This window comes from Heptranchias perlo, chromosome 9, assembly GCF_035084215.1.
Source record: "Heptranchias perlo isolate sHepPer1 chromosome 9, sHepPer1.hap1, whole genome shotgun sequence".
Lineage (NCBI taxonomy): Eukaryota > Metazoa > Chordata > Chondrichthyes > Hexanchiformes > Hexanchidae > Heptranchias > Heptranchias perlo.
Genome location: NC_090333.1, coordinates 20,182,808 through 20,204,402, shown reverse-complemented (window position 1 = coordinate 20,204,402; position 21,595 = coordinate 20,182,808). Strand labels below are relative to the sequence as shown.

Here is a 21,595-nt window from a genome sequence, read left to right as displayed (position 1 = left end):
TTGGACTAGGTCTGGTAGTTGATGCATTGCTTGATAAACTGCTTGGTTTTCTTCCCCATAGCCTTGGCATTCAAAACTCCCTGTCTTCATGTTTTCAGAAGTCTTCTCAAAGCTTTTCTATTCTCCTGCTATTTTGGCCCCATCTACCCATTCTTTCTTCACATCTGGTTTCCATTTTTTCTTCTCCACATGGTAAAACATGGGAAATAATAAGTGCAAGTGTTGTAGTACACATAATTGAAGTGGCCAGGAGAAAAACAAACTCCGTAAAAGATCTTACCTAAGCAATTCTAAATAAAGCAACACAATTGGGAGATCAAAAGCTAATTGACAGCAATTTCCCCAATAGATGCAGTGTCTCTCTTTCTACCCGGAGTACTTGCTCATCTTACGTTTCCGCATCTTAGATTCATCAGAAATGGTTTTTGTTTTAGTGAGAAGCACTTTGATTAGATAAAAACTTATTTCAGGTGGTGTCGAAGTACTTCATTCCAGCAACAGGCAGTCATATACAATGTGATTGTTTTCCACTGAGAAACTTAAAAACAGGCTGCATCTTTCAAAGGACTTGTTAAATGAGTCTCAAAGACACAACTTGCTTGCAATAGGGAGAGCACTAATTCTGAAGACTGGGACGGGAAAAAGACACTGCTGCCAGCGAGAAATGCAAGTGAATGGCAAGATTTGAAGCTGAATTTCTTATATATTATGGAAGCATGAAGAGTAACAATTCTCCACCATAAAATACAAGGATGAAAATTGAATTTGTGCAGTATCCTTTATAAGCCGTAAGACACCTACGGGACTTGCATCAGGTATCCTTTATTTGCAGGTGCCCTTATTTTCAAAATGGTCATTGGAGGAGCCATATATCCTGGGATTGGATATATCTCCTGCAGCATCCTTTTTTTTCACCCTCACCTGGGATCGTGCCTAATTCTGGTGCAAACTTGTTTGCATGATTTTGCCCCAATGAATAACAGTGAAACCTGTACAAACAGACACCCCAAAAAACTGACACTTATTGACAGTCCCAAATAACTTACATTGTAATAGATACAAGCTGCACCTTGAAACCATGGATACTCGTAAATTACGAACTATGAACAGCAGGGGGCTCAAGAGATGGGGAGAAGAGGGAGACCAGAGACTCAGGGAGAGGAAGACTGGGAAATGGGGGAGGGAAATGGAGTCTGGGGTTCGGGGGAGGGGGAGAAGAGAGAGATGGAGAGAATGGTTTCCCCTGTTCCCCACTCTCTTTCCACTCTTCGCCTGCTCACAGATGGAATCCTGGTTCTTGGAACTTTTCACATGACAGTTGCTGTCGCGAAACCACAAATAAAGATTCTCAACTACAGGGTACCCAACGTTTATAAGGTAAATCCAATACCATTTGTGGAAGTCATGTGATCTGACATCACATGATCGAAGATCACATGGTCAGAACATCACATGATCAAACTTCCAGGAATGCCTCCGACCACAGTTGGCAACCCAATCCACCAGTGCTTCAGGTACTGATGAGCTGCTAACAGCCCCACTACCCGTGCCCCAGCACTTCAAACATTAGCAGCTGCAGCACACAGAGGGAGGGGGTCCCAGACAGGGGTCCACAAGACATTGATTCTCCCCACCCCCACCAATTTGGCTGGGATCCCCAAGGGTACTCCGGCCCTACCCTGACACACCTCGCCCTGTGCAGGTTGCCAACGCAGCAGATCCCAGGATCAGGATAGCCCTCCCTCAATAGAAAAGGACCCAGGATAGCAATGAACTGGGAAACCCAACAAACAGAAAACAAACTGAAATCACATCCTGCTGGCAGGGCTCCAGAATTAGGCACGATCCCAGGTGAGGGTGAAAAAAAAGGATGCTGCAGGAGATATATCCAATCCCAGGATATATGGCTCCTCCAATGACCATTTTGAAAATAAGGGCACCTGCAAATAAAGGATACCTGATGCAAGTCCCGTAGGTGTCTTTAATTTACAGGCTTCACTGTATACTTACTGCACATGACACAGAATTACTTTGATAAATGCTTAGCTACTTTACTAACAAAGCCATACTTTATAAGTTATGTGGACAGCTAAGCAGCTTCCAGCATTTGGGTGCACTGGGGAAAAAACCTAGGAATACATTCAGGCATAATTTGGGAAACCTGGTGACTAGCTTTTGAGTTTGCTGAAGAAATCAAGCAGCTTAAATAATCTCAATCGTCCACAGTGATTTCACATACTGCATGCTCAAATCAAAATTTATTTTCAACTTAGGACAAAGTAAAACATGATGATTAACAAAAATATTAAGAATGTTAGAACCTTATAAGCAGCACTTTCGTTTTACAGAAATTAAGTTCACAGCATTACTTCAGGTGCAACATTTTACCTTCAAGAGTGAGCAGGTTACGTAAACATACTAAATCACCATTGGCACAGATCTTGCCAGACCAATAAATAAGAGGTCAAAACGGAGCATAAAAGCCTTGACGTAAGTCTACAGGTACTAACATCTTGCTCCAAGGATAAACATTTACCCTCTTACAATTACAAGGATAAAAAGGAATGCAAATATAATGGAAAGTTTAAGCTGTGCCCTGCTTACCAGTTTTGCTTGATGTGCATTCATGGGATCAGAATATTGCAGCAGCGCTTGAAACTGATTATTCTTTGTAAAAGTAATGATTTTCAGTACCGGCCCAAACTTGGAAAAAATCTTTTTAAAAAATGAAAAAGAATGCAATTATTATCCATCAGAAGTGAAGTTGAAATCTACACACAAAACAACATGAAGCATTAACGCACCTGATAAAGTACATCCAGAGTGACTGGATAGTACATGTTGTCAATAATTACTCTGAGTACTGGGCTCTGAGCTGGTGTCACTGCACTCTCACTGACTGTAGTCCCAGTTAGGGGGGTACTTGCCGTCTGCACAGCAGTTACAGCCTGAAGAACTGCTTGGGCACGCTGAAAGCAGTAACACGCAAATTAGATGTTACTATTTCATTTTAAAGCAATATTTCAGATATATAATTTTTAAACCTACAATCAAATAATTTGTACTTCGCCCAAATTAGGGGAAGAATTACAGGGGGGGGAAGAAAGGAGAAAAAACTGCATGACAAGTATCTAACATCCCCTTTATGTTTTTAGTTCTAATCCTAAATTTATATTCCTTGTTACTGATTCACAAACCAGAATAACCACTCAGTATTTACCCTCTCAAATCCATCAAAACTTTAAACATTTCTATTTGATCCCCTTTAACCTTCTGTCCAGATTTCCCCTTAACCTACTCTGTTCTGGTGAATACAGTCCTAGTTTAAATCTATTATAACTATATCCTCTCATCCATGAATCATCCGAGCAAATCAGCAATGGACATTTTCTATGGCTCCAATATCCTTTTTATATGATGCCCAAAACTGCACACAGTACTTCCAACTGTGACATGAATATCTTGTACAGATCTATTCAATGTCCTATTGTATTCAATGCCCATATATACTCCCATTTTCTCCTTTTAACAGCTTTTTCTACCTGTAATTCTACTTTAAATAGCTGGCTTATCGGTACCCTCAAGATGTCCATTCCTTTGCTCCGTTAAGTTTTACCACTTAACTTGTATTAAGGCAAATAGTGTTTAACTAACTTGATTAAGTTTTTTGTTGAGGTAACAGGGAGGGTTGATGAGGGCAACGCGGTTGTTGTGGTGAATATGGATTCCAAAAGGCGATGGATAAAGTGCCACATAATAGGTTTGTCAGCAAGTTGAAACCCATGAAATAAAAGGGGCAGTGGGCAGCATGGGTACAAAATTGGCTAATTGATAGGGAAAGAGAGTAGTGGCGAACAGTTGTTTTTCGGACTGGAGGAAGATATACATTGGTGTTCCCCAGGGGTCGGTACTAGGACCAATGCTTTTCTTGATATATATCAATGTCTTGGACTTGGGTGTACAGGGCACAATTTCCAAATTTACAGATGACACAAAACTTGGAAGCGTAGTAAACAGTGAGGAGGATAGTGATAGACTTCAAGACATAGACAGACAGGAATGGGCGGACACATGGTAGATGAAATTTAATGCAGAGAAGTGCGAAGTGATACATTTTGGTAGGAAGAACGAGGAGAAGCAATTTAAACTGAGTGGTGCAATTCTAAAGGAGGTGCAGGAACAGAGAAGACCTGGGGGTATATGTGCACAAATCGTTAAAGGTGGCAGGGTAGGTTGAGAAAGCGGTTTAAAAAGCATACGGGTTCCAGGGCTTTATGAATAGAGGCATAGAGTACAAAAGCAAAGAAATTATGATGAACCTTTATAGAACACTGGTTCGGCCACAACTGGAGTATTGTGTCCAATTCTGGGCACCGCATTTTAGGAAGGATGTGAAGGCCTGAGAGAGGGTGCAAAAAGGCTTACTAGAATGGTTCCAGGGTGAAAACCTAATTACGTTACAAAAGTTGGTCCCAAATGTTCTCCTACTTTCAAGGTGCTTAATTGTTGTGGATCATTATCCAGAATAAGATCTAGTGCTGCACTTTTCCCCAGTAGACTTGTGACATTAACTTAGAAAACAGCCCTGATTGCATTTTCTATACGAACCCCTTCCCATGTTGGTCATTGTTACCTATTACTTCGGATAGTTGAAGTCAGCCATTTTTACAACCCCATTACTTCTGCAAATCTCTGAATTGCATACAAATTATGTGCTCTATTTCTTTCACACTATTTGGCAGTCTATAAAGTATGCCCACTATTGTTATTTCTCAATTCAATCCAGGTTTAAGTTTGACCACTACCACTGATAATATCCTTTCTTTCCAATGCTATAACTATGTCCTCAGTCTGTAATGCTGCCATTTCTCACTTTCTAGTCTCAATCTTTTGAAAATTTTATAGCCAGAAATGTTTAATTCCCAATCCTGCCTTGTCTTAAGCTATGGTTTTGTTAAAACTATGACACAAGTCCCTCTTCAGTTCAAGCGGAGTCAAAATTAGCCCCAATGACCCATAAACTTGAAATCTTCTCTTCTATACCATTCATTGAACCATGCATCCAGTTTCTTCTGCCTGTCAGTCTTAGCATGTGACACTCATGGTATTCCAGACAATAGCAGCCTTGAGGTCATGCCTTTTAACATCCCTCCTAGCTGTTTCTATTCTCTGCGCCAGACCCTTTTCTTCAGTCCTACCAACTGTTCATTCCCACATTAAATACAACTAGTGGCTGCTCACTCAATGCTCCTGTCAGAGCACTTCGTAACCCTGGCGCAAGGGAAGCAGCAGTGTTAAGGGACTCCATTTCTCAGCCTCAGACTACCTATTTACACATCTGACCATTGAGTCTCCCACTAGCGCCTGCCTCTTACTATGCTCCCTGACCCTTCAGATACTACCATGGTCCATGGGTCGTAGTTCACATCATCTCTATTAACCTTCTTTCCTTCAGAAACAGCCTCTGTAGACTGATCCACAGCAAAATCCTTAGATTTTAGACGAGAGAAGGAGTTTTCTAGTTTTAGCAAAGGAGAGAAAGAAGGTCCCTCTTCTACCCTCACCTTATACTCAGTAACCTTTGAACCTAAAGCAGTTAAACGTGCAAATTTAGGAATAGAAGCATTAGGTAAAAATCATGGCAGGCATCCACACAAACCCCAAATTTCAAATACATAATTCCAAAAAACAAAACAGATACGAGTGAAAGGCAGGCACACGTGTAGCATTTTTACTATCAATGAGCTAAATAACAACCTGGTTTAAAGCATTGTCGGTCTTCAACTCTTTATGATTTGAGTACTGGATGTAGATAGGCTGGTTCCGAAGATGAGGCGTTACTGCAGTATAGTAATTCACCATGGTGATAGCTGCTTCTTCAGAAGCCATTTCCAAGAAAGCCTGTAAGACCACAAAAGGACATTACTAATGGTGAGCACTAGTTAAAGAAAAATAGCAATTCAAGCTTTTAGACAGTACGATCAAACCAATTCCTAAAATAAGGTAGCCCCATTACTAGTGTAGATAAAAACTGGTACATGTTTAAATGGACATCTGGTTAAGCAATAAAATCTTGTTCAATTAAAGGCAGATAAAAATTGAAAATACACAGCAAATACGTCAGCAACTCAAAAGAGTTAAGATGGAGACCCAACAAAAGTTGTGATGAAAGGTCTACATCCAAAACGTTAATTATCTTTTTATTCAGCAAGTAACATACCTGCTGTGTAGTCCCAGCATTTTCTGTTTTTAACTACAGATTTACAATGTTGTAAAACTAATTTTTATCACAATGAAATGAGAAATTGCTAGTTACCAGCTCCAATTCCAACATGGTTAACTCAATCTTACAGAACATGACAAATTACATTTTTGGCACTTTTGCACAAAACAATATCAGCATTAAAAAAATGAGGTTTTAAAACAGATGGAGTCCTTTACAGCATTCATTTCTAAGCTATGGTGAAATGAAACATTAGTGATCATGTTTCCAGTGATAGTCTGTATTTATCCATTGTTCATCTGTTCCTTATTATTTCCCAGTTATACAAGGATGAAATGTTTGGGAAAGCTGAACAATGAATAACAAATTCATAAATTCTCACTATAATATACAAAATACACATTAGTATCCAGATCTTAGCATATCCTAGCCCCTCAATTGCCTTTAATCACAAATTAATTCCTTAGAACGCAGACAAAGGAAGTTCATGTGGCACATTTTCCAAATAGTGCTATTGCAATTAACATGAGTCGCACAGAAAAAGTCTCCAGATGTTTGCATTATATACTTTATATAAAAATATGCTACAAAGCTGTGTTACGGTAATATATAGGGCATGCGGTGAAATAAATCTTTAACTGCAGATGAAGTCACCTAATTCAAATCATAAACTCCACATCCACCACTGAAAGTGAACTTGACGAGAACAAAATAACCCCATCCTTCCCCCGTGGAAAACTCCTAAATAGGAGTGTTTTTAAGACCACTTCTTGCAGTTCATTTAAAATCCGTAATGCATTATAGCTTGTAACATCTATATATAATCTTATATGAAGCACACTTTCATATGTTGTTTATGGATGGCGAACCTGGCAGCATAACAAGAATCCCTACAATTACACGTTCAAATATTGTAAATATCCAATGCACAATAGGAACCGATGGCATCTAAGTTTCATTTCATTCATTCAGTTGCAAGTTATGCCACAAAGAACATTTCAAGTGCACCAGAATGTAAATAAATTTATTGAAAATACTGCATGTCATGACTTTTCTGCTATCGGTCTTTAAATTTACAAAAGAAAATAATTTGATATACCATTTTATGCATCATTTTCATAGCATTAACTTATTTGACGTATTTCTGTTTGTGTATATGTTGACTATTAGTAATATGTGCCTAAACCACAACATGCTAGCTGCAAGGCATGCTTAATTATAAAACTTAACAATTACACTGAAATACTTGATCATCTGAGTAGCCAAAGTAGTAAATAATCCATTTAGCTCAGCGTGAAAAGTTATGCTAGCGATACTTAGCTAGCATAACTAATATGCTCCTTAAGGCTAATGAAAATGTATAGCCCACATATTTCCTAGTGTTTTAGCCTTTATTGGTAAGTTAAGTACGGCCACTCTTTTGTCATGTGTAATTTTCCACCCAGGGTCTCCTTCTCACTGTCCCAGCTCGAGTATAAGATGGGTATACACCCAAAACATTAACTTGTTTCTTCTGTTCAAAGATACTGACTGATCTGCTGTGTATTGTCAGCATTGTGTTTTTATTTCCAAATCCAAGATTCAGTGCTATGTAGCAGTAGTCAGAATGTCCTTAACATAGAGGAAACTCTTCAGGTTACAGTGCTGTTTTCACTAATGAGCAGGTGCAAATACTGCAATCCTCTAAAAAGCACTACCCAATGTATAGGGCAAGGGAACTGAGAAACTGGAACAGGTAAATTAAGATTTCTCAGGATTAGCAGTTAATCATGCTTTTTAATCTTCTTAAATGTCACCACGCCATTAAGGAGCATGGGTAACCTCGACCACTTTACACAGTTGAGCATGCTTGTACCACAATTTTTCAGAGACAGAAGAGGAAATATTCAAGTTAGCTTGAATGTACTTTACATTTCATCTGTTAAAAGCTTTTTGCAAATAATGGGAATACTTTCAAAATAGCTATATATTAAAGATAAAAGTTCAGAACATGGTGAAAATTACTCACATTAAGCATTCATATTAAAGCATCAACTGCAGTGCTAGATACATTTGCTTTAAATTATACTTGTGCCAGCAATTCATTCCAGGTTGTACATACCTGGTTTTTCCCTTTCAGCATCAGAATGTTGGTAACCTTTCCAAATGGCAAACCCAATGCTATGACCTCAGTTTCCATTACTTCACTGGGCAGTTTCCTAATATGGAGGACACGGGATGGAGCACCAACCATCTTATCGTCACCTTTAAATTTCTTGCTGTCATTGCCATTAGCTGCAGAACATCAGCAAATGTTACATATATTACTTCAGTAAGTTTAAAAACAGCAGTGAAAAGAATCTGTTGCCACATGAAAAAATTTGTCCTCTAGCTTTTCTGCAAATAATTCTGAAAAACTTGAGTAGAAACTGCTAGAAACAAAAAAAAGCCATAGTATAGCTAATGGTACTGATGCATCCTGGCAACTTGGCTACACTGTACATGATCAGACAGTGCAGTCAAAATTCAGTTCTCAGTACCACAGCTCTGAGCAAAAATGTAACTGCAAGCCAAGACTTTGGGGAGAGGCTGAAGCTTTCAAGCAAAAACTTATTTTAGTTAAATCCTTCTTTTGAACATTAGAATTTTCAGCTACTATGGGGGAAAATGGTAATGAAAATTTTTTTCAGAAAGTACAACAGAATAGTGGCCAGATTGTACATAGTGATGAGGTTACTTGGGTATTTTCCAGTATAAATGTGACCATATACATTTATAATGGAAGGAGTTGATACAAAGTATAACAAAACAACAGGAAGTCAGAAAGTGCACACAGACTATTTAAGACATATAGTGCACAATTTGTACAAAGTATTTTAAAAATTATTTCCTTATTTTATGATTTTTTCAAAACAAAATCACAACATACATCCAACACTTATGTGATAATTTACCTCTTCAAATGGTTTATAACTAGTCATTGGCAATCCGAAATATTTTAATTTCAAACCAATAATAACAGCATTACTATTCGATCTTCAGTGTAACAAGTGTGCAATGAGAAAATTTTTGTATGCAATATAAGAACATGAAAATGTATTTACTTGGAAAAAGAAACTACCAAAAAGAAATCAGTAGCTACATGTAGAGTTCAGGAAACAAACAAAAGAATGATTAGCTAGTTAATGGACTTTTCCCAGATGAAATGGTGAAAAAAAAAATGTAAACCTTGGATGGGTGGTAATATACCTTACTAATGTACCAACACACTATGCCTCAATAGTAAGAATTCAATGGTCTGGGTTGTGCAATTGGGAAAGATGTCAAGGAAAGCAATTCACCCTGGATATAAATTTGGCAAAAACAATTTCAAATTAGTATGACCAATTATGAACAGAGAATCTGGTGCAGTAGCTGTGATGTGGCAAGAAAAACTTCTTCCTGACAAAAATCAGAATAAATTACAGCAGCACAAATTTATGCAAATTACATTATGTGCTTTTAACATACCAGGCTACTGTGGATAAACGGGTTAAATTATGAGGACAGATTGCATAGACTAGGTTTTTTCCCCTTGAGTATTAAAAGATTAAGGGGTGATCTAATTGAGGCGTTCAAGATGATTAAAGGATTTGATAGAGTTGATGGAGAGAAACTATTTCCTCTGGTGGGGGAGTCCAGAACAAGGAGGCATAACTATAAAATTAGAGCTAGGCCGTTCAGGGGTGATGTCAGGAAGCACATCTTCACACAAAGGGTAGCGGAAATCTGGACCTCTCCCCCAAAAAGCTGTTGAGGCTAGATCAATTAAAAATTTAGAAACTGAGACTGATAAGATAAAGAGAAAAGATAAGGAAGTAGTACAGGAAAGTGATGGGGGTAATGATAAACAGTGTGTCAGAAAGGGACAGAGCGTACAAACATAAGAGTGCACTAGCAAATGGGGCCGGAGTAGGAAAGAATGGTAAAAAGACAAAATTAAAGGTTCTTTATCTGAATACGCGCAGCATTCATAATAAGATAGATGAATTGATGGCACAAATAGAAACAAATAGGTATGATCTCGTGGCCATTACAGAGACGTGGTTGCAAGGTGACCAAGGTTGGGAGCTAAATATTCAGGGTTATTTAACATTTCGGAAGGATAGGGAAAAAGGTAAAGGTGGTGGGGTAGCTCGGTTAATAAAGGATGAAATTGGTATAATAGTGAGAAATGATCTTGGCTCAGAAGACCAAGATTTCAAATTAATTTGGGTGGAGGTAAGAAATAGCAAAGAAAGAAATCACTGGTGGGAGTAGTATATAGGCCCCCTAACAGTAGCAGCTACACTGTAAGGCAAAATATTAATCAGGAAATAAGGTGGGCTTGTAAAAAAGGTAATGTAATAATCATGGGCGATTTTAAACTTTCACATAGATTGGGCAAATCAAATTGGAAAAAATAGCCCTGAGGAGGAGTTCATGGAGTGTATTAGGGACTGTTTCTTAGACCAATATGTCAGGGAACCAACCAGGGAACAGGCCATTTTGGATCTGGTAATGGGTAACGAAACAGGATTAATTAATGATCTCAAAGTAAAGAATCCCTTGGGAAGCAGTGATCATAACATGATAGAATTTCACATCCAGTTTGAGAGCGAGGATCTTGGGTCTGAAACTACTGTATTAAACTTAAATAAGGGCAATTATAAAGGAATGAGGGTGGAATTGGCTAAAGTGGACTGGGTAAACAGATGAGATGGTATGATAGTGGATAAGCAGTGGCAAACATTTAAAAAGATATTTTATGACTCGCAACAAAAATATATCCCTGTTAGGAGGAAAGACTCCACAAAATGGTTGAATCAACCATGGCTAACTAAGGAAGTCAAGGATGGTATCAGGTTAAAAGAAAAAGCATACAACATGACAAAGATTATTGAAGATTGGGAAAACTTTAAAAACCAGCAAAGGATGACTAAAAGAATAATAAAGAGGGAGAAAATAAATTATGAGAGTAAACTAGCAAGAAATATAAAAACTGACAGTAAAAGCTTCTACAAGTATATAAAAAGGAGGAGGGTAGCTAAAGTAAACATTGGTCCCTTAGGAACCATTGGTCCCTTAGGACTGGGGAAATAATAATGGAAAACAAGGAAATGGCAGAGGAATTGAACACATATTTTGTATCTGTCTTCACAGTAGAAGACACTAATAATATACCAATAATAGTGGAAAATCAAGTGTAGGGGGTGGTGGTGTGTGTCAGCTTCACCTCTGACTTCTGAGTGGTCCGAATCGCTCCCACTCCCTGGGTTCTAGACCTTGGACTTATTTGGGGGTTGTGACAAAGTGCAGCAGACAACTGGTTTTGGTGCAAGAAACTTTGACCTTTATTCAAGAGAGAAAATACAACACAACAATCTTAACATTAATAAAATGGGGAACACTTCGGTACACACGAGGGAAATCACAGTAGAAAGATACCTCACCCCTCTCAATCCTACTGTACTAGCTAGGTTGGACTCTAAAGGGCCAGAGATAATGCTCACCAAAAGAAACCTTGCCAGTAATTCACCCTAAGGTAAGTCAGAAATAGATTGTAGAGTGGAAACTTTGCGGATCTTCGGTTTTCTCCCGAGTTGGTTTTCTTTGGTTGCGGTGGCCCAATATTACCCGGTTGGTTGGTGGTAATATTCGGTTGGTTGTTTCGTAAGGCCCTTGTTGCCGCGAGGTGACTGATGGTCAATGGGGCTGTTGCTCTGGTTTCTTGTGTGTCGGCCTGCTTCTAGAGCTGCTGACCTTCCCTGTCGAACTGTTTTCCTTATTGTTTGTTGTTCACTGGAAGCTGCTTTCCTTCCAGAGACAGGCAGAACCAAGACAAGCAGCCCACCAGAACCAGAGAGAGAGAGTGAGCCAGGGGTTTCGAGTTTCCACTTCTAATAACCTCTCTTACAATGTAAGGAATCTTACAACACCAGGTTATAGTCCAACAGTTTTATTTGAAAATCATTAGCTTTCGGAGGCTTTCTCCTTCGTCAGATGTGTGAGTCACTCACCTGACGAAGGAGAAAGCCTCCGAAAGCTTGTGATTTTCAGATAAAACTGTTGGACTATAACCTGGTGTTGTAAGATTCCTTACATTTGTACACCCCAGTCCATCACCGGCATCTCCACATCATGGCTTCTCTCTTACAATGGTCTTGAGTGTCGACCCCCTGCTGTCGGTTTTGCATTAAAACAGAGACATGTCTGAAGCAGTAAATTCTCCCACATTCCACGTGTGGGTTGTGGATTCGTCTGGTGACCTCTCACCTATCCTTCCATCTTAGGATTTCAGTCAATGGCCAAAGTTTTCCATACTCAGGGAAAAGGTGAATTCCTTAAGGGTTTTTCTCAGAGTTTTGGGGGATCTATGAATTTTGAGAATCTTACACAAGGGGCAAAGGGGAGGGAGGAACTAAAGACAATCACTATCACTAGAGAAAAAGTACTAGGTAAACTAATGGGTCTAAAGGCTGACAAGTCCCCTGGACCTGATGGCTTGTATCCAAGGGTCTTAAAAGAAGTGGCTACAGAGATAGTGGATGCATTGGTTGTAATCTTCCAGAATTCACTAGATTCTGGAAAGGTCCCAGCGGATTGGAAAACTGCAAATGTAACACCCCTATTCAAGAAGGGTGTAAGACAGAAAGCAGGTAACTATAGACCAGTTAGCTAACATCTGTCATTGGGAAAATGCTGGAATCCATTAAGGAAGTAGTAGCAGGACATTTGGAGACTCATAATACAATCAAGGAGAGTCAACATGGTTTTATGAAAGGGAAATCGTGTCTGACAAATTTATTAGAGTTCTTTGAGGAAGTAACGGGCAGGGTGGATAAAGGGGAACCAATGGATGCAGTATATTTGGATTTCCAAAAGGCATTCGATAAGGTGCCACATAAAAGATTACTGCACAAGATAAGAGCTCACGGTGTTGGGGGTAATAAACTGGCATGGATAGAGGATTGGCTAACTAACAGAAAACAAAGAGTCGGGATAAAAGGGTCATTTTCAAAATGGCAATCTGTAACTAGTGGGGTGCCACAGGGCTCAGTGCTGGGGCCTCAACTATTTACAATATATATCAATGACTTGGATGAAGGAACAGAGTGTCTTGTGGCCAAATTTGCTGATGATACAAAGATAGTTGCGATGAGGACACAAAGTGTCTGCAAAGGGATATTGACAGGTTAAGTGAACAGGCATAAATTTGGCAGATGGAATATAATGTGGGAAAATGTGAAGTCATCCACTTTGGGAGGAAAAATAAAAAAGCAAAATATCATTTGAATGGAGAAATACTACAAAATGCTGCGGTACAGAGGGATCTGGGTGACCTTGTACATGAAACACAAAAAGTCAACATACAGGTGCAGCAGGTAATCCGGAAGGCAAATGGAATATTGGCCTTTATTTCTAAGGGGATGGAGTATTAAAGCAGGGAAGTCATGCTACAACTGTACAGGGTGCTGGTGAGACCACACCTGGAGTACTGCGTTCAGTTCTGGTGCCCTTATTTAAGGAAGGACATACTTGCATTGGAGGCAGTTCAGAGATGGTTCACTAGGTTGATTCTGGGTATGGAAGGGTTGCCTTATGAGGAAAGGCTGAACAGGTTGGGTCTATACTCATTGGAGTTTAGAAGAATGAGAGGAGACCTTATTGAAACATACAAGATTCTGAGGGGACTCGACAGGGTAGATGCTGAGAGGATGTTACCCCTCATGGGGGAATCTAAAACTAGGGGGCATAGTCTCAGAATAAGGGGTCACTCGCTTAAGACAGAAATAAAGAGGAATTTCTTCTCCCAGAGGGTCGTGAATCTTTAGAATTCTTTACCCCAAAAAGCTGTGGAGGCTGAGTCATTGAATACATTCAAAGTTGAGTTAGGCACATTTTTGATCAGCAAGGGAGTCAAAGGATATGGAGGAAAAGGCAGGAAAGTGGAGTTGAGGTAAAAATCAGATCAGCCATGATCTCATTGAATGGCGGAGCAGGCTCGAGGGGCCGAATGGCCTACTCCTGCCCCTATCTCTTATGGTCTTATGTTAGGCATGGGTATTAAGGGTTATAGAACCATGGTGGGTAGATGCAGTTAAGATATAGATCAGCCATGATCTAATTAAATGGCAGAACAGGTTTGAGGGGCTGAATGGCCTACTCATTTTCCTATGCAATCGCCCGTGGCACAAAGGGAGTCAAGACCAATTGTAGTATTCAAGTAAAGTAGGGTTAGAAGACGGGGGATAACTGTACTGGACATGGAGACGTACCTCAGTCCCCAGTATGAACTCATAAATTATCCATTTTTTAATATTTTGATTTTATATAGTTAAATAGCAAAACTTATGGTAATTTAGGGAGGAGAGAAGTATAGTTGGTTGGAAAACGGAAATTTCTTTGCGGTACAGGCTGCACTGAGATGCAAAACTGAGGTGCTACAGCATTACCAGTGGAGGAGGGCACAATTACAATGTGACAAGTTTGCATATGGTAAGAGTCCATTATAAATAGGCAGTTTCGATTATAAATATGGTGGGAATATATAAATGGAAAAAAAGTGGACTAAAGAGTGACAAAATCTTGATAACAGGAAGAGGAATTTTGTCAACAGGATGGGCACAGACATAACACTTAATTTGACATTTTGTTAATCTTACTACAGTATATAAAAATAATTCCATTGGGGTTTGGATTTTGTCGATAGATTTAAGTGTGCACACAAATTAGCAATCCCTGAAACTTAGATAGCTCAACTTTAGGTGAGGTCTCTCTTTGAATACCATAACAGACTTAACCAAATTAACAAAAAAACCCACAACAATAAAACTTTCAATTCCTCGGTATACTGCAGCACCACATGAAAAAAGCCCAACTTTGGGCCATGTGGTCAATCTTTCAAAGTCTGCATTTAAATCCCTTCACAGATCATACTTTAAGAACAAAATTAATATATCCTAGTTCTTTGGATCCATCAGACATGTAAGATGACTGGTTTCCACTTGTGGGGGAGTACTAGTGGGTCATTGCATCAGTTAATTTTGACCTGAAACTGAACACAAGTCCTTTAAGCCCAGCACCTGCAGGATCTGAAGAGATGGATAGGTTGGACTGTGATGTGTGAATGTACATCATTCAAAGAAAAATCTAAATTTCTTCCCCATTCATGCATTTTCCAAACAAAAGCATACCAAAAAGTGATGCAATTCAGGAGATGTGAACACCTTCACCGAGGAGCCAACACATCAGCTGTTAGGAGAGCCATTAACGTGCACACTAGTGAACTCTAGATAGCAATGTCCAGTACATACAAGTTGATTAGTTCATGTGGCAGCCTTTTCTCAATGCCACATAGCATGCAGAAAGCACTCAAACATCCATTTAGCTATCTGTGGCCTGGTCAGTTTGCCTTAGGTCTTGGCACCACAGGGAATGAATTAACGTTGAGATCTCCAAAGTTTCTTTGTACGAAAGACATAGCAAATTAGGGCTATGAGTATCTACAGTGAAAACAATGCTGAACATTTGATTATTGCGAGGGCAGATAAAAACATTAAATGACAATTTCCTGGTCCAAACTGGGAAACAACTTCTGGTAGGAGCTCCTAAGGACCATCTGTCACAATGCCATATGGTCCACCAGTGGGTGCTCCTCTAACAAACCAAATGTAAAACAGCTCGTGGAAAATCCAAGGCTCAATATAACCTCAAACAGAACTGGGTTTTAAACAGACAAAAACTAGGTGTTTCAAGATCTGGGTTACATCACCTGATATGGGCTAACCAACTTTGTAGATCAGTACAACAAAAATTTTTCACTTTGTGCTGCAAGGCCAATTAGTGTGCATCTTACAGGAATTGATCATGGTATTCACTACCAATGGTGGGAGACCCTGCCTATCAATAACCGGGCTGGAAATTAGAACTTTTCTGAGTGCAGATGAGCCCTCCCAAATGAGATCATTTCTTTGGTAAGCCAGTGAAATGCTGTACCAGCTCACGAGAAATCTGAAAGTTACAGTTTAGAAGGCCAATGGGGGCCGGGGTCGGTCACAAGGTTATCTTTCCATTCATTTTCTTGTATCGAGTAAATGGAGTTGAGATATAAATCAGCCATGATCTAAATGAGTGACGGATCAGGCTCGAGGGACTAAATGGCCTCCCTCCTGTTTCTATGAAACTGTTGATTGCCAGGATCATTCCCAAATTCTGAAATTCCCTTCTACCGCACTACGCATTGGACAAGGAGTGTGTGATTCAGACACCCTCTGTCAGCTGAATCAGGTCCTTAGAAAAAGAGGCTGCTCTGTTTGTTCCTGTAGCAAAGAATGTGCGCACTTTTGCCTTCAATTCAAGGTCATTTGATCCACTGTCATCTGCCACGAATCGAGGCCCCTTATAAGCAGCCAATCATCGCACTAGGGACACCTCCATATGCAAGATTCAGAGCTACAGCTTGTTTGATCCTTATCAGCTGAGATGGGGGAGGGGTCCGCAGGGAGACAACTAGCTGAGCAAATTTAGCTGAGGCGACTTCTAATAGATCGACATTATGAACTACAAAGATCATTGCAACCAATAGGAAGAGTATATATCGTTAACCACCATGGCCACCTGAGGTGACTATCTCAGATACTGCATTAATGCAAATCAACAGAGAAACAGACAGATTTCCTGCTAAGTAGTTTGGAATAACCCCCAAAGAACAGAGTTTTGCGGACATGTAGCCAAGACGTCTTGTAGTTGACTGGGCACTCCTTAAAGTTGAACTGGAGTACTTTTGATGAGACTCCCGGAAAGCAATATAGAAGTAGGTTTCTTTTACATGTCCAGCTGATAACTCGTTCTCTGGACATATCTGAAAATCATGAGTATAGTAACCATCTTGAAACTTTTCTGCCTGCGGAATTTGTTTAAAGTCCTGATAACTAATCCTGAGATGAGTGCCTGTCTTTTTGGGAATATAAAATGTTGGTAGTTGCTGCTTGCTCTTTCCCCTTTCAATTACACCCATAGCTACCAATTTGTTGATCTCTATGAACAACGCTGCCAGTATTGTAGACACCCATAAATGATTTGTTGGATTACTTCAAGATTTCATGGTTATGACCATAAAGTGGAGAGTAGAAAACTTTCTACAGAGGTTTGCTCCCAAATTCAAATGGTTTCTGCAGCTAAATGATTCAAAGCAGTCATTTTCTACACTGATTGATAAGACCGAACAGGTTGCAACTGAAAGCAGCGACAAACATGAAGGAGGACATTTAAGGAACAGCCATTCCCATTTGTTTCATTGTTTATTTAGCTCCTACTTGTATGTGAACAGTAAGAAATAAATAATTGTAATATATCTTTGTAGTGCTTTATTTACAAAACTAATGACCTCTTTTTAGAATTAGACTGTGCTGAAGGCTTATTGCACTGGGTATTTCAGAAGATCTCAGTGCCACTGAATGTGATTTGAGCATATGTGTGACGACAGCAGCAGAGGACACAGATTTAATTTCCCAATACCACTGTATTCCTAATCTCAGATACACTGGTGCAGAGAATCAAAGTCAAAAGGAGGGTAATTCTTGACTATTTTTACACACCCTTAAAGGCTCACTTAAGTCCAAGTTGGCCACCCATCATTTCAGCAATAGGACAGGCATGAAGATCTGGGGAGAAAATTCAGGAAATGTTCCTTTTCAAAATAACATTTACAGTGCATTAGAAAATATATATATATCACTACCACTCCAATTATGAAGCAGAGCTATATTTCTGAATTTAACCTGGAGAGTAAATTCTGCAATTTTTCTCCCTGGTCTCATACCAACTGTGCTGACAATGCACTGATCAATATAAACAAGCCCATTTAAGGGACAGCCATTCCCAGTGATATCACAAACTAGAAAGAGGTGCAAATACACCTGTGCATAACCCTCCCACCCTGTAGGGAAAGCACCAGACTATTATTCAATAGTGTGTACTTAATATAATGCACCCGTACGCTGCTGGCTCAAACTACATTTCAGCAGAAATGAAACATATACTTTATCTTTTTAATACAAGAGTTATAACAAAGAGCTACTGTCCTAAACTGTGGACGAGGCAACCTACCAGTAACCACCACGCTGCTCATGGTAGAATTTGGGCTGCTGAGAATGGTGCCAGAAAGTTCGTCAGATCCCCTCTGTAAAAAAAAAACAAAATTGATCATTTCATTACAACTATTTAGTTATATTGAACATTGTTCTCATGCAGAGATTTTCCAAAATGGCTTCTGGGAACTACTCTGAGTAGAATGCTTCCTCATATTACTGCCAAGCTAAACCAAGTAAAAAAAAAACAATCAACAGAAATTTATGGAAATATGAAATCTGTGGGACATTGTCCAAATCAACATAAACAAGCAAATCAGTAACACTACAAACAGAAACCAGAGAAAAAACAATGACATTAAAACAAATTCAATTGTACCAATTCTTTAAACTCTATAATCAAGAGTTGTGATGTGGCAGTAACAGTTTTCATTTTAACTTGTTTGTAAGTGTTATCTGTTGGACCTGGTGTCCCCTGCCCAAAATCACTGACTGCTGACACTAGAGATTGACAGATGCATTTTTTCCTATAAAGATAAATCAATTCTTTACCATATTGGGATTACATTTTATGAAGTCCAAAATAAAATGTTGCTGGCTGCTTTAATTCATAAGAATTGCTTATCCAGTGGTAATATTTCCTCCATTTGATATAAAAATTCATGTCAGAGTTCATCTGGTTACACCTATTAGGCTACCATGTCAGTCTTCAGTAGTGTTAATTTTGTAGGTTAGGTTATTACAGTAAAGCCACGCCTGACATTCAACTGTAATATTTTGTTGCCAGCAACAAAGTGCATCAATTGAAAAGATGTGAAACCAACTGCCCCAGGCAATAATTTGCCTAGACAAGAAGTGCCCAACCTGCAACTCGATGACCATATTCAGTCCCACAAGCCAGGGCAATCCAAACCTTAATATTAAGGTAATTCAGTCCTATATGTAGTTATTTTTCTCATTTGCAGGTTAATGTTTGGATTTTTGTGGGCCTGGAGTTTTGGAAAATGCCATTCTTAACATTTTTTGCCTCATTGATGGATAAACCCTAACACAGAAAATACAAAATCTATTAGCATCAGCAACTTGAGAAATATATGAATGAATGAGAATATTGATATATACGCTTTATATACCGAAGTTTAGACACCTCAGCCCTAGGCCTAAAAGCAGCCTACAGATTAAAACTTATTTTGTATATACAATGTATTAAACAATTTGTAAAGCTACGGTATTTTCTTCACTTTTCCTAATTAGGTCTACAAATTCACACAAAAAAAAGGAAAATATGGCTACTGGCTGCACCTTTTATGCTCAAAATCTACTAGCCCCAAACAATTTCTAAACCACATTAGTCTTAGTAAACATCATTGAACTTCTATCTTTCTACATACAATTCAATCATAACTGTTGATTGTGTGTGAATTGTAGTATCATGAAATATAATGTAAATGACTGTAGAATAATTAAAAAATTAAGTTGAGATACCAAAAAATGGGCACCTCAAGCACAAATTTCTCTAAAGAAAAAATATAAAAATTTATAAATACCAATCCATTTCCTGTGGCAATGCACACAGGGAGTCAAGACCAGATGCAGTATACAGATGAAGTAGGGATGGCGAGTGAGGAAATAACTGGGCCGGGAGACACAAATGTAACTCAGTTCCCATTTTTTAAGTCGTACATTCAGTCCTTATTTTTATATTCCATTATCAATTCTTATGTCTACTTTATATTGTAAACTTGTCACGCTGTAATAACACCCTCCCCCCACCCCTGATGCTGCTGTAGTGTCTTCAGTGTGACAAATTTACATAGGCAGCTTCCATTATAAATATGAATATAGGAATTTATATAGGAAAAGGTTGACAGGAAATGCACACAAATATAAGATTGTTAATATATAGAAAAATGCTAAAATTACTCAGGATTCAACATAACTGAGATGGCAACAAAATTGTCTGTGCCACTTAGTTTTAAAATCTGTAATTGTGCCTTTCCTACACAGTCCATATGGCCCAGATTTCACTTCTGCTGCCCTCTGCATACCTTGCATCTGCCCAAAAGTATATGTAACTAACGCTCTGGGATAGGAAATAAAAGCTCTAAAAATATCAGGGACACACGATAACCAAATTTCCAGCATAACCCTAAGTTTTAAAATAAAAGACAGGATGACAAAACCCTACGATAGCAATAAATGTGAATCTCAACAGTCGAATAAGTACTTGTTAGGATATTCCTGATCAGACAACTCTGTTGTTAAACCTTGCCACCCATTAAACTGTTTGCCAACATGTTCAGCAAGGCAGATTTTACAGGCATCCATGACAGCCCCCCCGCTGGGACTTCGGTTTACATTATGCTTGACCTCCAATAGCAACTACACCAAGCACAGACTCAACTGTGTCGCACTGCCATTGAAAATGCTGTCTCATGTAGTTTGATCTTCATTAAGGGATGAAACTGAATTTGTAAAATGTATTCAAAAAGGATACGTAACTCTTAAATAAGAATTATGGACAGTACTGCGTTGTATTATGGGTTTAGTAAATATATGATCACGATAAAGAACTTGTCGATATACAAAATACTAAGTGGGTTCCAATTCAGAAGAGTATACAAATGGGATAACTTGAGCAATATTTTAAAAATTACCATTAAGTTGCCATACAAATTTTTGGTGCACAAGCCTATCAACAAGCTAACTCAAAACGCAGACACTGCTGCATAACCTGAACACAGAAGAGCATGTGCAGATTGAGATAGGAAGAGGAAATGGGGAAGAAAAAGTTTCATTACTTCTGGCCAAAAAAGGAATTTAAAAAAAAATAGTAACACAACCAAAATCTAACTGGAAATGCTGCCATTTAAGTGCCTGGGAAACAATCTAATTTTATATCTGGTGCATAACTAAAATCCAAACAGCAAGGATTCTACTGAAATCAAATCAGTCAATAAGCACAATTCACATTCTGATGAAGGGTCATCGACCTGAAATGTTAACTGTTTCTTTCTCCACAGATGCTGCCTGACTTGCTGAGTATTTCCAGCATTTTCTGTTTTTATTATAGCATGATTTACATATTACCCTTAAATTCAACGTAAAAATTTCAAGAGTAGAAGAGCCTATTTGAAAATCCACTAAATTGTGTTTCCACTCTTTTAATCCTGAAAAATTATGACAGAAATGCAGTTTTAAAGTGCATGCTGATCATTATAAGACATGCCTTGCAAGTTTAACATTTTTCAAGCCTTCACAGTTCTGGCGTTGCAATTGCCAG

The 21,595-nt window shown here is 38.8% G+C and overlaps 1 protein-coding gene across 2 annotated transcripts in view; it reads right to left on the bottom strand.

Annotated features, from left to right (window-relative positions):
• Positions 1 to 21,595, bottom strand: part of LOC137325177 (polypyrimidine tract-binding protein 2) — a 54,347-nt gene that overhangs the window by 21,243 nt on the left and 11,509 nt on the right. For both annotated transcript variants that reach the window (XM_067989969.1, XM_067989970.1), the window contains exons 3-7: positions 18,332 to 18,404; positions 8,325 to 8,497; positions 5,758 to 5,901; positions 2,805 to 2,969; positions 2,605 to 2,715 (exon numbers count right to left, since the gene is read on the bottom strand). In XM_067989969.1, coding sequence (XP_067846070.1) covers positions 2,605 to 2,715; positions 2,805 to 2,969; positions 5,758 to 5,901; positions 8,325 to 8,497; positions 18,332 to 18,404 — 666 coding nt within the window. The remainder of the gene's footprint in view (positions 1 to 2,604; positions 2,716 to 2,804; positions 2,970 to 5,757; positions 5,902 to 8,324; positions 8,498 to 18,331; positions 18,405 to 21,595) is intronic.